The sequence below is a fragment of the Leptosomus discolor genome, chromosome 1, assembly GCF_034619465.1.
Source record: "Leptosomus discolor isolate bLepDis1 chromosome 1, bLepDis1.hap2, whole genome shotgun sequence".
NCBI lineage: Eukaryota > Metazoa > Chordata > Aves > Leptosomiformes > Leptosomidae > Leptosomus > Leptosomus discolor.
This window is the reverse complement of record NC_141391.1, coordinates 149,214,651-149,235,391: the sequence shown is the minus strand read 5'-3', so window position 1 is coordinate 149,235,391 and position 20,741 is coordinate 149,214,651. Positions and strand designations below refer to the sequence as shown.

General features: G+C 40.1%; 1 protein-coding gene across 1 annotated transcript in view; it reads left to right on the top strand.

Moving 5' to 3' along the window:
• The window catches only part of CALD1 (caldesmon 1), a 36,094-nt gene extending 15,566 nt beyond the window's left edge, over positions 1-20,528 (top strand). Inside the window, exons 6-14 of the mRNA XM_086461233.1 lie at positions 2,589-2,844; positions 4,470-4,610; positions 11,628-11,671; positions 11,765-11,843; positions 14,056-14,193; positions 15,165-15,260; positions 18,434-18,511; positions 18,832-18,865; positions 20,497-20,528. Of these exons, the coding sequence (XP_086317359.1) occupies positions 2,589-2,844; positions 4,470-4,610; positions 11,628-11,671; positions 11,765-11,843; positions 14,056-14,193; positions 15,165-15,260; positions 18,434-18,511; positions 18,832-18,865; positions 20,497-20,528 (898 nt within the window). The remainder of the gene's footprint in view (positions 1-2,588; positions 2,845-4,469; positions 4,611-11,627; positions 11,672-11,764; positions 11,844-14,055; positions 14,194-15,164; positions 15,261-18,433; positions 18,512-18,831; positions 18,866-20,496) is intronic.
• Positions 20,529-20,741: the final 213 nt, after the last annotated feature.

The following is a 20,741-nucleotide window of genomic DNA, read 5'->3' as shown; positions in this document are numbered from 1 at the left end:
AAACGTTATATTCTTAGCTCTCTTAATTCTGAGGGCTGAATATTTGCCCTTGCCAGGGATATCGTTTTGTCTATCAGAAGTGACCTCTTGCATCTTCTTTGGGCCTGAAGCTTTCAGGTCTGGGTGGGCTGGCAACACAGACCTCGGAGACCAAGAGGAAAAAAAATATTAGTGAGATTCCTGAGATGTTTGCTATAGAGGCTACAACATTGCAATGAAGCAGGAAAGCCTTAAAATAGCCAGGAATTTCTCATGGCCTGTGCAGGATTGATGCACTGGATCCTCAGAAATACTTAGTGCCTTATAGAGGCTGGTGGAATGTTTTGGGTTCTCAGTACCTCTGCAAACTTAATCAGAGCTGTTTCAGGCAGAAAACCCAAAATCATACCTCACACCTCAGGAACGGGTCCTCACTTTGTTTTTGAATGGGCTAAATGAATTTTCAAACAAAGTTTCCAGTGTTTTCTCACAATGCTTTAGTTAATTGCATATGTATTTTTCATTTAAAAAGCATGAGTTCCTTTCTTTAATTAGGCATCACTAGCTGATGCAAGCCCTTATTTGTGGCCACTTACATTAACTTGATGCTTATGGTGGGGTGTGATCTTGTGGTTCTGTTTTCACAGTCTAAGTGATTCAGCCACAAAAAAACATCCAGGAGTAGGGCCTGGAGCAGAAAAGGATTGTCCTAAGGTGATATCAGGGGAATATATATTATGTACTTGTAACTCTAAGTTAGAAAATCAGGCATGAGAATGTACTGGAGGTACATACATTCGTGGACCTCTGGGGCACGTTTTTTTCTTTAGCTTTGCTTTGTGATTTTACACCCTTGCATAGAAAAGACTTTCTAAAACCAAGTAAACACATTGCAAAAAAAAGTGCCAGGTCCTACTTCTTTCGTGTTGACCTTTCACAGATGAAGTACAGCAGCTGAATTCACATAATAACATCAGTTTGGTTATGCTATTTCGCCATATATTTTTTAATGATACAATTCCTAAATCATGCATGCTGTGCTAGAACTGAATTTCATCCAATTTGGTAAGATCATGTGGGAGCAGAGAACTCTGTGGTGGTAGATTCTATCGTGATACTGAAACCACAGATAATTCAGCTGTGGTTCTACAGCCTGTTTTATATGTTTAACTCCATCTAGATGAGGCATCTATCTGAATGAAGAGCAGCTTTGCAGGATTGGGTGTGATTCACTGGATTGCAAATTTACATGATATTTTTTCTTCATGTTGTAATCTCTGATCTAATCGTCTCTAACAGTTACTATTATTGTTGGAACACTTGATTTGTACCGTCTTATGGTATTATACTCTGCAACATTCTGGTTGCGTTAATGAAGTCATTAATATCCAGCTTTTTTAAATGCCAACAGGTCAGAGCAGATAGGGTTTTTTAAAAAAAGCCTAAGTACATTCCCTTTCTGTCTCTTGTGAATAGCACACTGACACCTCTTACATACCTATCTCATTGTCAGCAGTAGTATTAAATGCATTCAAGGAGCAGACAATTGTCTAAACACTGGTGTGGTAATTGTTTAACTAGGAGGTGATGTCTGATGGCTGAAAGTACGCACTTCACCTATGCAAAATCTTTTTTTAATTTTTTTTTTATTCTTTCTTTCTGTCTTATATGTTACAGCTGGCTGGAAAACTTATGGTTTTCTCCTGTGGAAAGTTGCCATTAATAAATAATTTCCAGTTCCTTAATAAAAAGTCATGCCTGCCCTGGAAAATGTCCACAAAAGATCTGATGAACCTTTCTATACCTACAGGCTGGGAGAGTTAAAGTGATAGGTGTTAGAGATGATAGGAACCTTTTTAGGTTTTAAAACACTGTTGAAGGTGTAAGATTCTCTCCTCTGTTTTGTCATCTTTTGTTTTCCCCAAGTCAAGTAGGTTGTTCTGTGCCCAAAGATGCTTGTTTTTTCTAGAGGGTTTATAAAAAATACTTGCCTTTGAAAGCAAAGGATTAGTGCATCTTTTATTACACAGAACATACCACAATATTTGCGCTATGATTTTTTTTATGTGTAAATTTATCTCATTTGAAATCAACAGAGAGGAATTACTTATAGCTTTCCATTGCTTCATTTTCTGTATGGAGTATAAAACACTTTTGGAAGTGTTTCCTCTGTACGCAAACTGCAGAGCAGAAGTGTGAAACTGTAATAGTGTATTGTATACCATACTGATGGTATATAGCTGACGTGATATGATACCTTTTGCTGAAGCTACATGAGATGTTAAATATTTCAAGCTTGATTACTGAATTCTCTTAAAAATGGAGGTAGCCTGAGTTCTCAGGCAGGGTGGTGCAGCTCCTGTACATGCAAGCACATGAGACTCCTTCCTTACTGGCAGCAGATGGGAGAGATGCTCCTCGTAGCATCCCAGCCTACTAACTCCTGATGAAAATGTTTTGGGCCTGTTGTAGTTTGTGAGGAGCAAAAGGTCTTATAAAGCAATAGCTTTGAGTCCCAAGGTCTCATGTTGCTGGTGAGTGCATGGCAGAAGGTGGCTCAGGCCAGGAAGGGAAAACCCGTGGTGTATCACCTTTCTTTTCTTTCCCAGCCGCTCCAATTTGAAAGGGACCACAAATGCTGAGGAAGCGAAGCCGGGGTCTCGAGTGGAGGCTGCAAAGCGGCTAGAAGATCAGCGCCGCCGCCGAGGCGAGAATGAGGAGTTTGAGAAACTGAAGGAGAAGCAGCAGGAGGCGGCAGCAGAGCTGGATGAACTGAAGAAAAGGCGGGAGGAGCGCCGGAAAATCCTGGAGGAAGAGGAGCAGAAGAAGAAGCAGGAGGAGGCTGAGAGAAAAGCCAGAGAGGAGGTAAGTGTAAAATAGGAAATATGGGACTCTGTTTTTACTCCCTTGTTGTAACTACTTTATTTGCACTGGCCTTGCCTTAGTTGGTAACTCTTTACAGCAGTGTCTGCACAGACACTTTCAGGCAAACAAGTCGGTGGGGCTGGAGGTCGATGGATCTATATTTAACAAAAGTGCAGAATGAGGCTGTAGGATATTGGCTCATAGGTGAGGAAGGAGTCTGTAACAAAGAAGGCAAGACCAAACCCAAGCATACAAGACAAAGTGCGCTTCTCCTTGGATCTGATGTTGCTGTATGAGGAATTGCTGCTGTGACCTTGCTTCAGATTGCACCCTTTATCTGGGCCATCTGGGTTCCGTGCTCTTCTGGGCATCACTGTTTCTTAGTGTCTGTCAGGAGGTGGTCTGTCACAGTGGACCTTGATTTCAAATATGCTACCCAGCATTAAAATTGCCCCATTTTCTAACCTTCAGATTTAACTGCAAGTATGCCATTTTTTATATCAAGTGATGATATAAAAACAGGTCCTCATAGATGTTCTAGTTGAGTACCTGAGGTAAAACATGCAGTCATCCAGGGTAGAAAGAAATGTTACAGTTCTAGCCCCAGGAAAGACAGGGCTTTAATATATGTCTTCACGAGTCAGGATTTCATCTACAATAGCTGCAAATTTCTTATCTTCTTGGGGATACAAAATGTTGGGGGCAGTATTATAGCCACAGAGTTCTTCATTTATTCAGGGTGTCTTTTTGACATTACGCAAATTGAATTACAAAGTGCGTGTCAAAATTCATCGGTTGCAGATGAGCTGGAATGCTAATGTTATATATAGTTACAATGGACTAGATCTCATTAGGAAGATATTCTTGTCTATTTAAATATTGAGTACCCAAGCACATCTGTTTGCTTGTACTTCCTCTGCCAAGGGACTCCATAAATAGGATTTCCAAACCTCTGGTGCATCATTTAGGAATCTTAGTTGTTTGGAAAACAAATGGCAGATGAATAACAGTAGTGTTTGGCAGCTAAATGCCAATTGCTTTAGTATACTAAGCTCTTTACAGTAGAACTCAATAGATGCTGAGATTGCACAATACCTTGCTGGTCAGACCCTGCTGATCAGTATTCACAATGGTTGTGCTTTGGCTTGTAGCTTATGAAGTAAAATCTGATGTTACCTCTTTGGAGGGAAAACTGTAAGGATTTAATCTTCACTTTTTTGGGCACCTACTGATTTTTCCTTGTGAAGTATTAACCCCTGGCATAACAAGTGCCAGAGCAGGTGGACAGAAGAACAGTACCAATATGATTCATGAGGATACAAAGAAACTGAATTTGAGTATTTTTATAAATGTGCTTTTTCCTCTCTTTAAGTGGCAATATATGGTAATAAATCTGGTGACCTCACTGTGGGGAGACACTAAAGCAGCCCAGACTAGTTGTCTTCCCTGCTGCCTTAACACTGTGATGGATTAGCAGCAATATGTTGCTAGATTTCAGATAGGTCACTGAACTTTTTGGACTGGCACAAAATTCTTCTTAGAAAATTTGGTAAATGTTTGCAGGACTGCAAAGCCCTGTAATGGTGATGTGGTTTCTGAAAGAATAAGTGACCGTATTTTTTAAGGAGGAAAAGAGGAGGATGAAGGAAGAAATTGAAAGAAGAAGGGCTGAAGCTGCTGAGAAACGTCAAAAGATGCCGGAAGATGGCGTATCTGAAGACAAGAAGCCTTTTAAATGTTTCAGTCCTAAAGGTTCATCTCTCAAGGTAACCTCCCCACTAATATCTACATAGTACATAAAAAGTAATGGGGGTTGCAGTCCAAACCAACAGCCAAACACCAAAGCAGTGTGGAAATACTTAAAATCAGACTTGGGACAAAGGTCTGAAATAGACCTTAGCCTGAAACCTGCAGCTGAAAGACTTCATTCACTGCAATGACTGTGAAAATTAGAGATCCTTCTAAAAATGGAGTCTAGACTATGAGTTACATGTTCTTGTTGATGAAAAATGTCCAAGAAGGATCTTCACCTTCCAGAGAAAACTATTTTGGAAACTTAGAGCTGTATTACTGTGTTGATTTTCAATGTTAATTTATTATAGGAGAGTTTTGTGGACTGGAGTAGATAAAGATCACAAATGTTCTTTCTCTCCTTTCACCTTCTTCCTTGCCAGATTACTTTATCTTTAAGCATAGTCAGCCTAATCATCATTAATTGAAACTGCCCCATATGGGAGTTCTAGCTTATGTCTAATCCCCCTAAAAATAACATCTAGAAGTACTGCACTGGATTTCATTTTCTTACATAAGAGGAAAAAAAAAAAACCACCTTCTGTTGCTACAGGAATATCTAAGTGGTCTTCTGTGGCCTATATTATACTGGAAGTTAGATAAATCAATTAAATAGCCTTTCAGCATGGAAGAGGAATCCTGGCCACACTGAAATCGCTGGGAACATTGTTTTGGTATTCAGTCCAGTTGCTTTCTCAGCTCAAGCTCAAGCAACAGATCTATTAATTGTTTTCAACTATCTTTTCCTTTTCTCATTTTGTATCACTAGTCATTTAAGAATCCAAAATCTTTGTCAAAATAGGCCCTTTAGTGGGCACTAAGAGAGACAAGAACCAGGCTGGAGGTTATCAGGTAGGAGCTCATTGAACCATGAAATGGATCTCCTTGGGATTAAGAACTGTATTTGTTGAGTGACAAATCGCATTTGAACAAAATTACATTTCTGCTCACACAGAGTTATGCTTTGAACTGATCTGGAGCTCCAGCCCTATACTGTTTTGGGTCCAGTTCCAGCAAATACAGTGTCCAAATGCTTTTGACTGGACTTGCCTTTGACTTGTCAGACACATCTGAACCTGAAATATAAGGACAAAATACACACAGCTGTAAACGAAGATTGCCAAGCTTCACAACTTGCTCCTATTGGATAAACCTGGTCTTACCATTTCGGTTACAAAAGACCATGTCAATAACAGACACTATAAATGTACAGCTTCTTCCCAGCTCTCCTGGGAGGGCTTCCTTTTCTTTCTGTTTATTGAGAGGCCTTTTATGCCATACATTTGGAACTTTAGTTCACAGATGACTCAGAAGAGAGGAAATCATGCTTGAAAACACATAATAGAAAGATATAGATCATAATTTTGGGGAGAGTGGGAAAAAACACTGGATTTGGCAGGAGGTTAATAGCTTTCAGAGAACTTTTGGACTGCTGCTACACTATTCTACTCAGTGTATTTTTAGAGGAAAGCTGGAATTTTTCAAATGTCATTAAGCGTCCAAAGTCCAATTTTTTTATTATGATAATTGCTGATGGTTTTTATGACTTGTTAGGTAGAAGTTGTTTGTTACAAAACCTGATAGATGCAACTCTGCACAAATTTTTTCTTTTTCTCTATTTCTCTCTTTGAGAAATTGGTGATAGCGTACACAGTCCAGTGTCTGTGGATGGCCAGAGTAAATATGTAATGCTATTGAGCTTCACACCCTAAACTGTTTCTTGGCCTTCTGTGATCAATAGCTGAGGAGAGAATAATCTCATTTTAATAACTTCATGTCAAATTTGATGTCAAACTCCAGTTTTTAGAATACAGTATATTTTGTTACCTTTCATTTGAACAAACTTTTCAGGCTAGTCTAACATGGTTGGTACACAGCCTTCTCGTGGCCTGTTATGCACTGCTCAAGTCATCTTTTGACTTGTAAAACATCTGGCACATATTTTGTCCCTTGAGGAACATATCATCTGGTTAGATGTGTCACGAGTCATGTGAGAACCCTAAACGCACAATTGTGGGTGGGCTGTGGGAATTAATAATGAAAAAAGGGAGGCTCAGTATTGAAATACTGTATGATACATGTGCACATTCAGACTTTTCCTACATCACAATCTGGCAAAGCATCTTTTTCTCCTTCCTGATGCGACAAATTTTGGGGAAGAAAAAGAAGTTCCTGGGAGTGACAGATGAGGAAAGTAGGGCATGCTGTTTACCAAGTGAACTACAGGAACAAAGGAAATAAGGGAGATAAACTGAAAAGCAGTATGGCATATTGCCATCTTATGGACACCGCATTTATCCATCAGGCAGTGCAGAGGCTAGCATGATGAGCAGGCTCAGAATTGAGAGACCGAGATGTACAACTCATCTCCATGTATTACATGGATGCACATACATAAATATATGTATACAAACAGAGACAACATATACATACACGCTTATATTTAGAAAGAACTACTCTGACCATCTAGCCTGGCCTCTAATAAATCACAGCCTACATAGTGTTGACAACTGCTATTGTTTTAACTGTTAAATACAGTATTTCACTGAAACCTGAGACACTACTTCAGCAGAGCTTCTATGGCAGTATGGAGTCCTCCCAACGACAGCATGAGGGCTGGTCCTTTCCAAGGGGACAGTGAAGAGGAAGCATGCAAAGTAAATACAGGCGAAGTTCGTCACTAGCTCTGAGACAGAAGCAGCTTGGATTTCTCAGGGCTGGTGGAGTTACTGTGGGCAACAGCAGCAGTACCAAACCTCTGTTCAACTTCTGCCCTCTCTCTTGGCTGTTTTTTTTTTTTTTTCATAAGGACAAAGACTGGAACAACCTCTGCTGCTCTCCCATCTCTCTCTCTAACTTCTTCTATAACTATTACTAGGTTAATCAGGAAACAACAGGATGTTTTAATACTAAATCGCCTCTTGGGGGTGAGCTCCACCCATACAGAAATGCAAAAGCAGCCAGTCATTGAGGAGAAGAAGCAATGGCAGGAAGCTGTGAGCCTGGGATATCTCCTGTCTTTGCAGAAAATATCTCCTGGGAAACACAGGCTGATGTGGCAGCCCGCACTCTGCAAGGCAATGCTGACAGCTAAGCCAGAAGACAGGACTTTTCAGGGGTTGAGATTTTTTTTTTTCTTTTCTTAAATACCTATCTCTTTCTATCTCATTATTGCTCTCAGTACCTGACAGCTGGAGCAGTGACTGGAAAGAATTAGACTCCACACAATCACTTCTTCCTAGATGAACTACTCTTGCAGCAGAGGGAAAATAGAGTGGTAAGAACAGGATTTGTGACATTTGTTTTTCCCCCATCTTTGATGCTGATGGCAGCACTCTAGTCTGGCAGGTAAACTGGACTAAATTGGTGTGTTCTAAACAGATGCTGCTGACAGCAGGAAAAAGCCTAACTGTGCTTAATGAAGCAAAGAGTGCATGAGCCACTCAGGGAGGATAAGGAGAAGCCGCTTTACTCCCAGGGACTACCACTCAGAATGGATTTCCACTAGGTTCTTCTGCCTGTTGGATATGAAGCAAAACTAGAATACAGGGATTTCTGTTTTCTGTGTGCATTTCTTATTCCCCTTCCTCCTTGACCCACTTTTTGAGTACAGTTTTTCTACATATCAGTTTACAACACTTTCTGTTGCATAATATCTAATACATAGTCTAAAATTCCTAAGAATCATTTAACACCTTTGTATGAAACAAGTTTTACCAGGAATAGGTTTTTTGTTTCCCAAGTAATTGGCTCAAATTGTGTATTAACTCATTCTTCTTCCATCCTGTTTCTGTTCTTGGAGAATGTACAGATGGAAGACAATGCACTTTGATACCCACAATTTAACTGCATTTTTAGTAGGCAAGACATTTCTTGCACAATTGGAAAACAAAACATGTTAATATAGTATTGAATGTGGAATAAATGCATATATATATATCTTTATAACATCTTGTTTAATTTATTCCTTGCCACCTGTATGTGCTGAGACTGCTGAGTAAGGCCCTAATCAGGTGTGAGAGTCTACATGGGTTTGATTTATGTCCATTGGTTTCATTTCAACTGACTTTACCAGCAGAAGGGTAGGTGTCCATCTAAGCATTTTGTTGTCTAATCTAGTCTTCTTTGGTAGTTAATAGACTGAGAGCCACACGCAGTGGACAAGCAATCCCACCTTTCCCTAGGGTAAGGCAAGCTCCTCTGACTCTTCACTGACTATAGAGGGAACCAAGATGAGTAATTTTGACTAAATGCTTGACTTTCAAGCAACTGAGGGTAGGTGGGAGAGATGCAGCCTGAGATCCCGTATTCTTTCTCTCTGTTCATGATTTGATGAGAGGCCAGAAGGTTGACCTTTTGGAGTACATGTGTGTTCTGTGTCAGGGGCTTTGGAAAGTATTCCATGGTGACAAAACATAGTTCAAGCTATGTAATAGGATCCTGTTAAAAAGAATGCAGCAAAAAGGTTATTCTTATTTCCTGGTCTCAAATTGAGGAAATATCTTGAATTTTGTGCTAACCACCTTGCTTTGCCTGTTTCTCTTACAGATCTATTTTGTAATACTCTTTACTGTATGTGCCAAACATTTTAAATTCTTTGCATGGAGTTTGTGTGGTATGCAGTGCGTAAACGACCTTTAGATGTTGCTGTGCAGTCTGAATGTATTTGTCCTATGTGTTGAATATACATGTATTTGCTTTAAGTATATTCAACGCATGCTTCTGCTTCATGCATACTGTGTTTTGGGGAAGATGCTCTCGAGCAAATTCTCATTTCAATGTGCAGAAAATGTGTTATCCATCCACACAAGACACTTGCTTCCTTGGGAAGAGGACCATGTTCAGCTCTGAAGGTTGCTTCCTCACTCTGCTTTCCTGTTTAAATTATTTTCCGGTTTGCTTCCTCACTCTCCTTTTCTGAACAATCCCTGACACCACAGCAGGGGCTCTGAGAACTGCTGTTTCCAGTGGTTAAAGAATGACTCCAAGTCTTTTTACTACAACGCCAAATACATGTCACTCTTCCCCCCAACCTATCCCCCTCTTACACCAGTGCCTACTAAAGCCAGGTTTTCCTGCTGCGCAGAAACAGCTCTCCTTCCTGAACGTAGGAAGACTATAAAGAGTCTACTGTTAGCATCTTTTAAGATCTGTCCCTTTTGTAAGATTTCAAGTGGAATGTCAGTTCATCTGAAGTAGAAAATGCTGTAAATTAATTATTAGATGGTTACCTTGAGCCCTGGTTCTTTGAGATAGTCCATATTGTTTCTCCTTGCTGCCAGCCAGAATTTCACTGATGCAGTCAGGGAATTCATCTGTTCATACAGGGCAGGGAAGAAACCAGCATTGTGGGAAACGTTTGCTACTATGCAACAGTCAAGGAGAGGTGAGGTATTTTGTGGGGTATTTTAAGTTATCATTGCAGACCTGTTTACTCACTTTTAACCAAATAATGTACTTGCTCGTTTTAAGGCAATGCTGACTGTGCTTCCTCTGGGTAAACCCAAATTGTAAACTGTTGAGGCTGGCAGAGGAAGAGCCGCAGCTTCGGACCCGTGTGGGAAGGTGTGCCTGGCTCTTCAGCTCCTGCCTGGTGTACTGCTGCCATCTTGTGACAACAGTGCTTTGAACACTTGGGACATACCCTAGCAAAGTCCGTCTTTCCACTCAGGACTGTATTTAGATCGTATATTGGCAACTAAATCTGTTAATGTAAATTACTCTGTAAATTGTATACGTTTTTTTAGAGTTTTAGAGGTGTCTTTGAGCTGGATTGATGCTAGCTGGAGTTGCTCCAGCAAGTTTCTCTGGCAAATTCTGCACTGAAATGAACTGCCTTGAGTTTTTTCTTGTATGAGCTCGAGAAATAAAACATGTGTGCCCTTTGATGGGATTGCTGTGGGATTTAGTATTCTGGTACAGCCTGGATGCTAAGGGCACTGAGGAGAACCATTTAAAGGAATGGCTGTCATTGTCTTGTTTTAAAGGCATGAATGCTGTAGAAGTCACTGTTAGAGTAACTTGAAAATGGAAAGTCCATCCTGAGACCAGGGAATTCCCAGGAATACAGCCAGGCCGATTAACAGTCATTTCTATCCCCTGGAGCTGCTTGTGTATATTTTACTCTTAAGTGAAATTGTACAGCCTGGGACAAGGAGTGAAACAATGCAATATGGACGGGACTTGAGAAAGTTTGATTAAAGTATTTCTTGACCCAGAACGCAAACAGACACCCACCCACCCCCCATCATGTTTTAAAACTTTATTCAGGGATAGAGTCTCTTTGTTTTCAAATTATCAAGAGATTTGGCATAAATCTTATGAGACCTTCCTGTTCTTTTTCCCTGGAAACATTACAGTATTTTCCTATACACAGAGTAGAAAATAATGATGAAATGTAAGATATGAGTTTATATAATAACAGCTGGTAGACATTGACTCAGCAGTGACCCTGCTTGAACATGGCAGAATAGAGTCTGATCTGTTTTTTGGAGCTCAAATTAAATTGTGTCCTGCAAAAACATGCATGAGATAAGGGTATGTGGCTGAGCTGCAAACCTGGTCTAGTCTGATATCTCTAACTCAGAAGAACTTTATTAAATTTGCTGTTTGTCATAAGAGATACATACTTGCTCTTATGTGGGAGATATGAGGAAACTTTACACAGATTTTGTGACTATCAACCCCTTTCATAAGGCAAACTTCTTCCCTTTTCTCCTTTTTGTATTGGTGTTTATTCTTTTGTCACAAATGAGGCACTGAAGAAATACGCAGGATGCAAATATTAATGCAGAAAATATATCCACCTTTAGGGATCTGTAGCATAATAGGCTCCTAAGTATAAAACCTGTGTGTGTGTCTGGTGATTTCTGTTGGAATGCATCTCTTTCAGATTGACCTTTTGACGTTTAAAATGACATTTTAGCCTGGCCTTGTACAGACTGCCTTTTTATTAACTTTAAACTTATAGCTCTTGTTTCTCTCTTTTCTAGATAGAGGAGAGAGCAGAATTTTTGAACAAATCCGCTCAGAAGAGGTAAAGCAATAAACCAGTAGGTTCAGTCAAAACAGCAATGTTTAAATGGAGGGAATAATAATTTCTTTCTGCTTTTTTTTCTACTTCCTACAGTGGTATGAAACCCACCCACACAACAGCAGTTGTCTCAAAGATTGACAGTAGACTTGAGCAATACACTAGTGCAATTGAGGTAAGTTAATTCCAGGTCACAATGGCTCTAGTTACTAATGGCTTTTGGGGCTTTAACCACCTTATGTTTTACTGCTCAAGAATTGCAGGGACTTTGGTCACAGACTCTTTTTTAATGTGACTTCAAGAACAAAATTCTTGAGGCACACTTATAACCAACATCTAGATATATTTCTAAACAAAACATCAGATTCACATCTTCTCTTTCATACTACAATTTACTCTGTCTGCTTTGTGAGCTCTTGAGGGACTCAGTCAGCATCTCTTGAATGACAGTCATATCCTCATCTTGGCTGATAAGAGTACTATCAGCAGAGTGCTGATAGTCATCCTGAGCAAAGCTGACTTAGCATCTTATTTAGGAGAGAAAGAAACTGGCCCTGTGTTGTTGGCTGCCACTCCAGAGTGAATTTCCTTGACAAGGAACAACATTTTAGTGAACTAGGGAGTTAAGTGGTGACAAAGGAAAAACAGAATCAAAATGAAGTGCAGAATCTGACCCCAGGTGATTTTGACAAGTAGTGGCTAATAATGTGCCCTGAAGCTAGAATTGAGGGCTTTTTCTTTGCATAGTCCAAGGAAAAATAAGTGTTTGCCTTTTTTGTTGTTGTTGTTGCTTGTTTTTTATCTCTTTTTATAAATCAGTGAGTACAGGCAATATGAAAGCTACTGGTTAATATAGAAGGCCAACTAGGCTGGGTTGGTAAGTGTCATGGGAATAGAATAATATTAAAAGGGATATTATCTTGATAGCTGTGATAAAGGTCTAACACTTCTTCATTCCCAGCGGGGGTTTTTTCCCCTCTTGTTCACATATAGAGTCCAAGCATGGTATTCCATTAAGGTATTAATTGGTTAGGTTTTATTATCCTTCAACTTAAAGGAAACTTTAGTAAATAAAGATCAGTCAACAAAGGCTTTTTTCTGTGACTGCTGTCCATTTAACCTTTCTGCTAGGAAGCCTATTAGTGCTGGAGAGTTTTATACTGTGTGTTGGTTCCCAATGAAAAAAGCACATGCATGACAGTGCTGAAGGCTCAGGCTTACCTCCAGCACCTATATCAAGCTGAAGCTAGCTCAAACCCCTCCATTAGAGGTGAATGTCAGCATGGCACCCAATAGTCCCCATATGATCAAAGTAGAAGCATACAGCTTCTGACCTCCGACTTCACTGCATTTTTTCTGGATGAGACATAACCACCCTAGAATAACTGAGGACTTTAATTTGGCACTGGGGTTTGATGTTAAACTCCTTAAAGAGAGTGGATGGGTTGGAGGTACAGCTCTGTCTGTCTAAGAAATTTATATAATAGTGAGGTCAGGCTTTGTCAGCTCATAAACACTGGACCAGCTCACCCACCAGCTTATAGTAGGTTCTCCAGTATTTTCAGTAGGGCTGTGTTTAGGTTCTGGGTCTTTATGCTCCATTTACATAGTAGAAAGCATAGCTCTATGGCAAGAGGCAGGCAATGCAGCTTCATAGCTATATAGAGCTCCCATCTGACCTGAAATTGTTCCTTTGCTGAGCTTCTGATTTTTCCAAAAGTTTCCAAATCTGACTTGCTTTGCAACTAGAGAGGCAAAGCCGCAGCTTGTACAGGTTCCTATTCTCCTCAAATATTTGTTATGTAAAATGTACAAGAATTTTGAAAAGAAAGAACAGGAGGAGTTTGGTGCAGTGTTTTTGGTAACCACGCAAAAGACATACCGCCAAAAAACCTCCAATCTGCCACTCTTTAAAAAACCACCTCATTCCAAATATACTGTAATTGCTGATATTTACTCCTAAAATCCCTATTTGTGAGGTTAAGTTGTCAGGGACAGATGGAGCAAAGTCTGACGCTGAACGACAGAGCAGCCTTTTCCCCCACCTCCCATAAGGATTTCCTTAGCTGTATCCCTGAAAAAGCCGTGCTTACAGGATGCAGATGCTAAGGCTTGAAAGAGGAAAAATGAAAGCTATGGAGCAGTTGTGTGCAGAGCTATAGTTTGCCATGAGCTTTAGAAATGCAACAAATGCAAAATCTAAGTGATTACAGTTTTCGTAGCCATTCGTGTCAAGGGTGCAACTGCAAATCAAAAGGGAGAGAGTCTTAGTGGCACCTCTAGAACCTCTCACAGCTGCTGCATTCCCCAGCACAGCCCTAGAGACAAACCGCTTTGCAACTCCATCTATTAATGCCAAACACCAACTGGCCTCAATTCTTCTGCAGGGCACAAAGGCTGCAAGACCAGCTAAGCCAGCAGCCTCCGACCTTCATGTTCCAGCTGAGGGTGTCCGTAATATCAAGAGCATGTGGGAGAAAGGGAATGTTTTTTCGTCACCCTCTGGGACAGGAACACCAAATAAGGTATGCGTATAACTTCATGTAGTGATTATAAAGAATTATATTATGGACCTGACCTTGCCATTCTTGCTCCCATGAGTAAGCCCAACTGCCCCTGTGACATCACTGGTGAAGAATATCCCAAAGGATCCTGAGGTCCTCAGAAACCCACAAAATTGTGTGGCTGCAATATTGAGTATAATAGAAGAATTTAGTGACATACTGAGCTAAGTTATGAGACATTCCAGAGCCCCATCAGATATCTTAGACAAATATATCTGGGTAGTTCAAGCAGAGTACAAAGAAATTCTTTGTGTTGGGAAAGATTCTTTTGGGGGTAGAGAAGGAGTGAACAGGCAAGATAATGATGATGTTTTATAGACAATGCATAGAAGCATTTGAGAGAAAGCATTTATCTTTTCTATGTAAATCCTTAAGGCAACATTTCCTTTCTATAAATTGATGGGAGTTGATGAACATTCATCATACCAAAAAACTGAGCCATGGATCAAAGTGCATTATTACAGATAGCCAGGAAATTTCAGTGATTTGTTCTAACCTTTTAAAGAATTATTTTAATGATTTAAATTTTAGCCACTTAATTCCTCTGTTACGTGCTCGTTCAAAAAAATTTAGTTTAACATAACAAAAATGTAAACTTAGGCTGGTGTCTCTTCTTCTAGGCTAAAGATTTTTTTCTCCAGAAATGACAGAAACAGCAGGTTTCCATCTAACATTTATTTCTGGGTTAGCACTAAAGTGGAAATTATTTTGTCAGCCCACGTTTATCATTACTGAAAACTAGAGGGTAGTAATATTGTGTAGTTCATAGGGACAATATCTTCAGAGCACACAGGATGACTTTTAGCTAGCCATAGTCTCAGGGAGGACCTCTATATTAAACTCAGGCTTGGCTTTGTTTTTAAATCTAAACCATGGAAAATGTATCAAAAGCTATTCTGAAAGTCTTCTGATTAGATTTTGTTTTTTTGCAGGAAACTGCTGGACTGAAGGTTGGTGTCTCCAGTCGTATCAATGAGTGGTTAACCAAGACCCCAGAGAGCAACAAATCACCTGCTCCAAAACCTTCTGTAAGTAAACTTGCAACAACCACCTCTTCAGTAGGTGGATTCTCTCCTGGGGCAGAGGTGGTGATAGTGCTTCCTCAACCAGCTGATGGTCTTTGGAGGAACCTTGCTGCATGTCCTTTCTTGGAAGCTCACAGAGGCCCTCTGGCTGCTGATTCCTGGGGAGTCAGAAAAGACAGAGATGAAACAGGGCAGTTCTCACCTTAAAGCTCAGGGGTGCTCTAAACAGACAGTGCTCAGTGAAGCACTTCTTTGTTAGAGAATGACATTAATTTACCACCCGTGAAAGACCTAACATTGATTTAGAAATTACTAGCCGTAGACCTTGGGTGAAACACTTATGTTTTGGCCCTTGCCCTGTAAAAATCTCCCAAGTATATTTTTAAACACAAGTGAAAAACTTTAAGAGCCTAAGTGTCATTTCTAATGAAGGCCCTTCAGCATGCCCATTACTTCAGCACGAATCAAAGCAGAAAATGCTATCAAAGTAATAAGCTGGGAGTGTAGGAAGCAGCAGTGTGGATGTGGGAACAAGCAGAAACAGGTTATTGTGGGGTGGGAAAGGGTAGGGATGAGGAACCGGAGCTGTAGGTGTCCGTATTGGGGAATGACAGGGAATCACTCATGATGTTAATGATTCCACTTTGAGATTTTATTAAAGAACTGGTCTCTTCCCATATCCTTGTGTAGTGTTTTTCTGCCAGTCCACTTGCCCTTTATAAAAGGTGCAGCCTGACAAATCCTTTCTCAATTCATACTCCTAGTTGTCTCAAAGAGGAGTTTGAAATTTGTAGCATTGTCCCTAAAGTCATCATTTACTGGTAGCTACGTGGGGATTGTGTCCTTATGGACATGAATATAAAAATAAAAGAAGTAATTGCCATTACTGTATTTAATCACAACTGCTGAAAACCAGCACAGAATCTGCCTCCAGATTTTCCTCTCTTCCTTTTAAGTTGTATCTTGTAGATTATGTAAAACTAACCTCTTGTTTTCCCCTCAGCCAACTCTTCCTATCCATGTCTTCGTTTCCCTCTTTCTCAATAGATCGTTCTTTCTTCTTTCAATATTTCTGCTTGAAGGAACCTGCCCTCCTCCTATTCTTCTTCTTTGGGGGTCTGTTTGCTAAGTTGGTCAGGTAAACCTGTTTATAATTGACTATAAAGAATGATATATAACTGTACTGCGTGACTGTGATTTTTACTTATTTTAACAGGATAAACCAAAGGGAAACCTATAATTTCTTAGTTAGCAAATAAATTCCTACCTCCATCACATTCCACCAAAATAAAGAATTGTTTGAAGCTTTTGTGACCATCAAGATTCTTGTGGTTTTTAGAACAACATTCAATTATAAGTAGAGAGAACAAAGATCTCGCTTAGTTTTATGGTGAACTTAAATCATAGATACCAAATGAATTCAGGATTATGGAAGTGGTTTTGTAACAACATCCACTGCAAGTGGTTTTGTGATACGCTCCGCTGCAATTTTGCTGTTTTTTTTTTCCATCCTCTGTTACTGCTGAACTTGGTTTTTGAAGTACAGAATTGGCTTAAAGTCTTAACCATCAGCAACCCTCTTTGGCTGTAAATTATGATCAATTCTAGAGCATCTCTCCTGGGTGTGCAAACCTCTTGCACAAATCACATTTCTATGTATCACTGGGCATTTTTCTACCCCAAGCTAGAAATCCTCATGTGCAGAAAACTACCTGTCTATGTGTGGCAAGAATGAGATTCTGGAAACTGTGCAGGACTTGAACATTTTTTGAAAAGAAGAGTACTTATATCCAAAATTGTTTAAAGAGTCTTTTGTTTGCCAACCACAGAGGTTTATACCAATCCATCCGTCCTTAAGCAGGTGCAGCACTACTAGCCTAGCACATACCATCTTGATTTGTAGCCCTGCTTTTCCCCAAGAAGCAGCTTGACATTTTTATTGAGTTTTGCTTAAAGTCTCCATATACACTCATTTTCAGAGAATATTATTATTTTTTAATGACTTCACCTCACCTGTTTTTTTTTTCCTGTCAGGCTAGTGATCAGTACATGCTAAGGTTTTAAAGGATGCAATGGAAATTCAAATGGATATGAAGGTCTACAGTGTTATATCCTGAAACCTATACTTAAGAATGAAGAGGAAGATCTGATTTTCTGTTGTGTTAGAAGTCCTACTCTGATTTTTTTTTTACAGTTTTTAAAAGGAAATATTTTGATTCTGATCTAAAGTAGCTGAGACAAGCTACTTGAATTCCTCCCTAACAGAAATACTATTTCTGAAACAATTTTTTTTTTTTTCTGTAAAAGTTGGAATTGCCATTTTTAGAAACCTGATGGTGCAGTAACTTTTCACTGTACTCCTGTTGCTGGCTGGCAACTAAGAACCACACAGCCACTCATCCACCCCACCTGCAGTGGGAAGGGGGAGAGAATTGGGGGGAAAAAAAAAAAGTAAAACTTGTGAGTCGAGATAAAGACAGTTTAATAGGACAGAAAAGGAAGGGATACTACTACTACTGGAATATACAAAACAAGTGATGCACAATACAATTGCTCACCACCTGCTGACTGATGCTCAGCCAAATCCCCAAGCTGCGGTCGGTGCTTCCTGGCCAACTCCCCCCAGTTTATATACTGAGCATGACGTCCCATGGTGTGGAACATCGCTTTGGCCAGTTCAGGTCAGCCATCCTGGCCGTGCTCCCTCCCAGCTTCTTGTGCAGCTCCTCGCTGGCAGAGCATGTGAAACAGAAAAGTCCTTGACTTAGAATAACTACTTAGCAACAACTAAAACATCACTGTGTTATCAACTGTATTCTCATACTAAATCGAAAACACAGCACTGTACCAGATATTAGGAAGAAAATTACCCCTCTCCCAGCTGAAACTAGGGCAACTCCCTAGGATTAATGTAATAAGTTACGGCCAGCCTGTGCAATACAAAACAGATGAAGCATGATTGGTTTTCGTCGTAAAGCATGTATATGTGTGGAGTCATCATGTGAAGTTTTATTCTGAATAGCTTTATAATTAATAGGCAATGTAATACTCACCACTAGTGGATGCTCCTCAACTTTTCCTATGAGGAAGTCGCATTCTAACTTTTTCTCTAACAAATGAAAATAAACCTGAACTAATGTTGGTTTCTGTTCTCTGACATTAATTTAAAAATACAGGATCTAAAACCTGGAGATGTATCCAGCAAACGTAATCTCTGGGAGAAGCAGTCAGTTGAAAAGCCAGCTTCTTCTAAGGTAACGCTTCAGTGCATTGTTGAAAGGATACTATCTCTGTGGGAGGCTTTCTAGGAGGAAGGTGGTGTTTGCCTTCACAGTCAGTCAGTTGGAATTAGGCCTCTACATGTCTTTTGTCACTAACCTACCCTTTTATCTATAAAAGAAAGTACAATGAGGTGCAGAAAGCCGTGGGCAGCATGTAACTTTTATATTCCTATTTAGCAGAGCTGTGTTGTGCGTGGAAATCTGTCTTTTGCATGGAAGCGATTTTTTTAAAAATAAATAGCTGTGTTTTCCCACGTTCAACTTTAAAAATGGGTTATTGCTTTTTCAAACAGGTATCAGCTATGGGGAAAAAATCAGAGACTAATGGTAAGTAATTCTAATAATACACCTGCATACTAAATAGAAACATTGCCACATTTTCACACAGACATATCTGTGTTTTAAAATTCTGCAGCTGTTAGTGTTGATGCAGAAAACTCCTTTTTGCCTTTGCCTTTCAAAAGCTCCATTGCACTATCATCAAAACATGACTGTATGAGAAATAAACCTAAATCATCTTTCCTGGAGGACTAAGGACTAGCAGTGCTTCAGCAACGTTTGCAAAGACTTGTTCAAGTGACAAGTGTAGCATGTTTGCTGTAGCTGGAGAGTATCATTAAACCATGTGAGGTCCCAGGTATGGGATGGTCATTTAACTAACAACAGCAAATGCAAGGCATCTGGGAAAGGCTCTTTTAAAGGCTGCAGCAGGAATGGATATACCTTTCATGAGAGGAGAGGGGGGAACCTAAAAAGCCAGGCTGTTGCAGAAACATTATTTGAGCAGAAATGGAAGATCTCAGTACTACTGAGAATGAGCCCTGCATCTCATTTTGAACACTGCCACTGGCTAATCGTGAAGCCAAATGAAATTTCAGCAGGGTTGATTTTTAAAAACACTTCTAGATGATTGTTGGTCTCATGTGCTCCTGCATACCCAGACTGGACTGGAGTTCAAACGTACCCAGCAGCAGCACTGCTTTTGCTGGAGCTGTGCATTGGTGTCTTCTCAAGGCCAAAACAGTCTTACTACTGTTGTTTTGAAACTGTTAGTCTGGGAAACACAACCTAGTTGTACAGAAAGAAATCAGCAAAATTACCCTCCTAGCTTTTTTAAATTTCAATTTTAATCTAAAACACTCCAAATAAAACTAACGAAAGGAATTATGTGCTTAAGGACCAGTAGGGAAGAATGGAAATTCACTGATCAATTTAATAGCTTTAAAGGTGTCTTGCAGCATCCCTCGACTCTTCACTAGGAATGAAATGATCAAATACAGAAAAACTTTTGGTTTTCTATATGTTAATATGTGCATGCATTTTTCTTCACATTCACATGTGAAGCCAGAGGAATGGTATGACTGTGAACTTCTCTAACCAGTTTGGAGCCATGCAAAACAGAATTGCCTTCCTCCTCCTCTTTTTCAAACCAAGCTGTTAGTTGGAGGGGTTTTCAGGCTCGCTTGGCGTTAGCACAGCTCTGCTCCCATGGAAGGTGTCACCCACAGGAGCAGACCCCACTGAGTGGTTCAGACACTGCTGAGCCTCTCCTCTAAGGCTGAGCTTGATGAGGGCTTCAGCATAGGGGTTGCAGGAGGAGGGTCTTAGGAGCCAGCTTTCGGTCTTGCCATGGGCTCCTGCAGCACAGCCTGCCCTAGCATGGCAGCCACGCACGCACAGCTAGGAAGACCGCTGGGTGCAGCACCCCCTGCATTTCTGAGTGGGGAACTCCTGAGCTCTCACTGAGCTGCTTCTTGGGGCTGTCAGAGGTGAGAGAAATGAAATCCTACTTGTCCTCTTGGAGACCACCTCTGAGCAATCCCAGTATACGAGCACAGCAGCACCCAGCTTCTGTCCTGCTGCCTTACACGCTGTGTGTTAATCTAGAGCCATGCCTTCTCTATTTTAGGGATATGTTTGGCTTATTTCAAGCCATCTTTAATCTTTTTCTTTCTCAGCAGGTTTGAGACAATTTGAGAAAGAACCATAGAAGGCTTCTCAAAGACGCTGGACCAATCCGTTGGGGAAAAAAAAGAAAAAAAAAGGAAAAAGTGCTAAATTGTTCTTTTTATATTTATGTTTATTTACCAAAATGTCTCTTTGCATTATCCCAGTTAAAACCATGTATATTAGCACTGTATTTAATAATCAATCTAGACATTCATCATAATAGTACTGCCTTTGCACAAGAGCCTTTATTCCT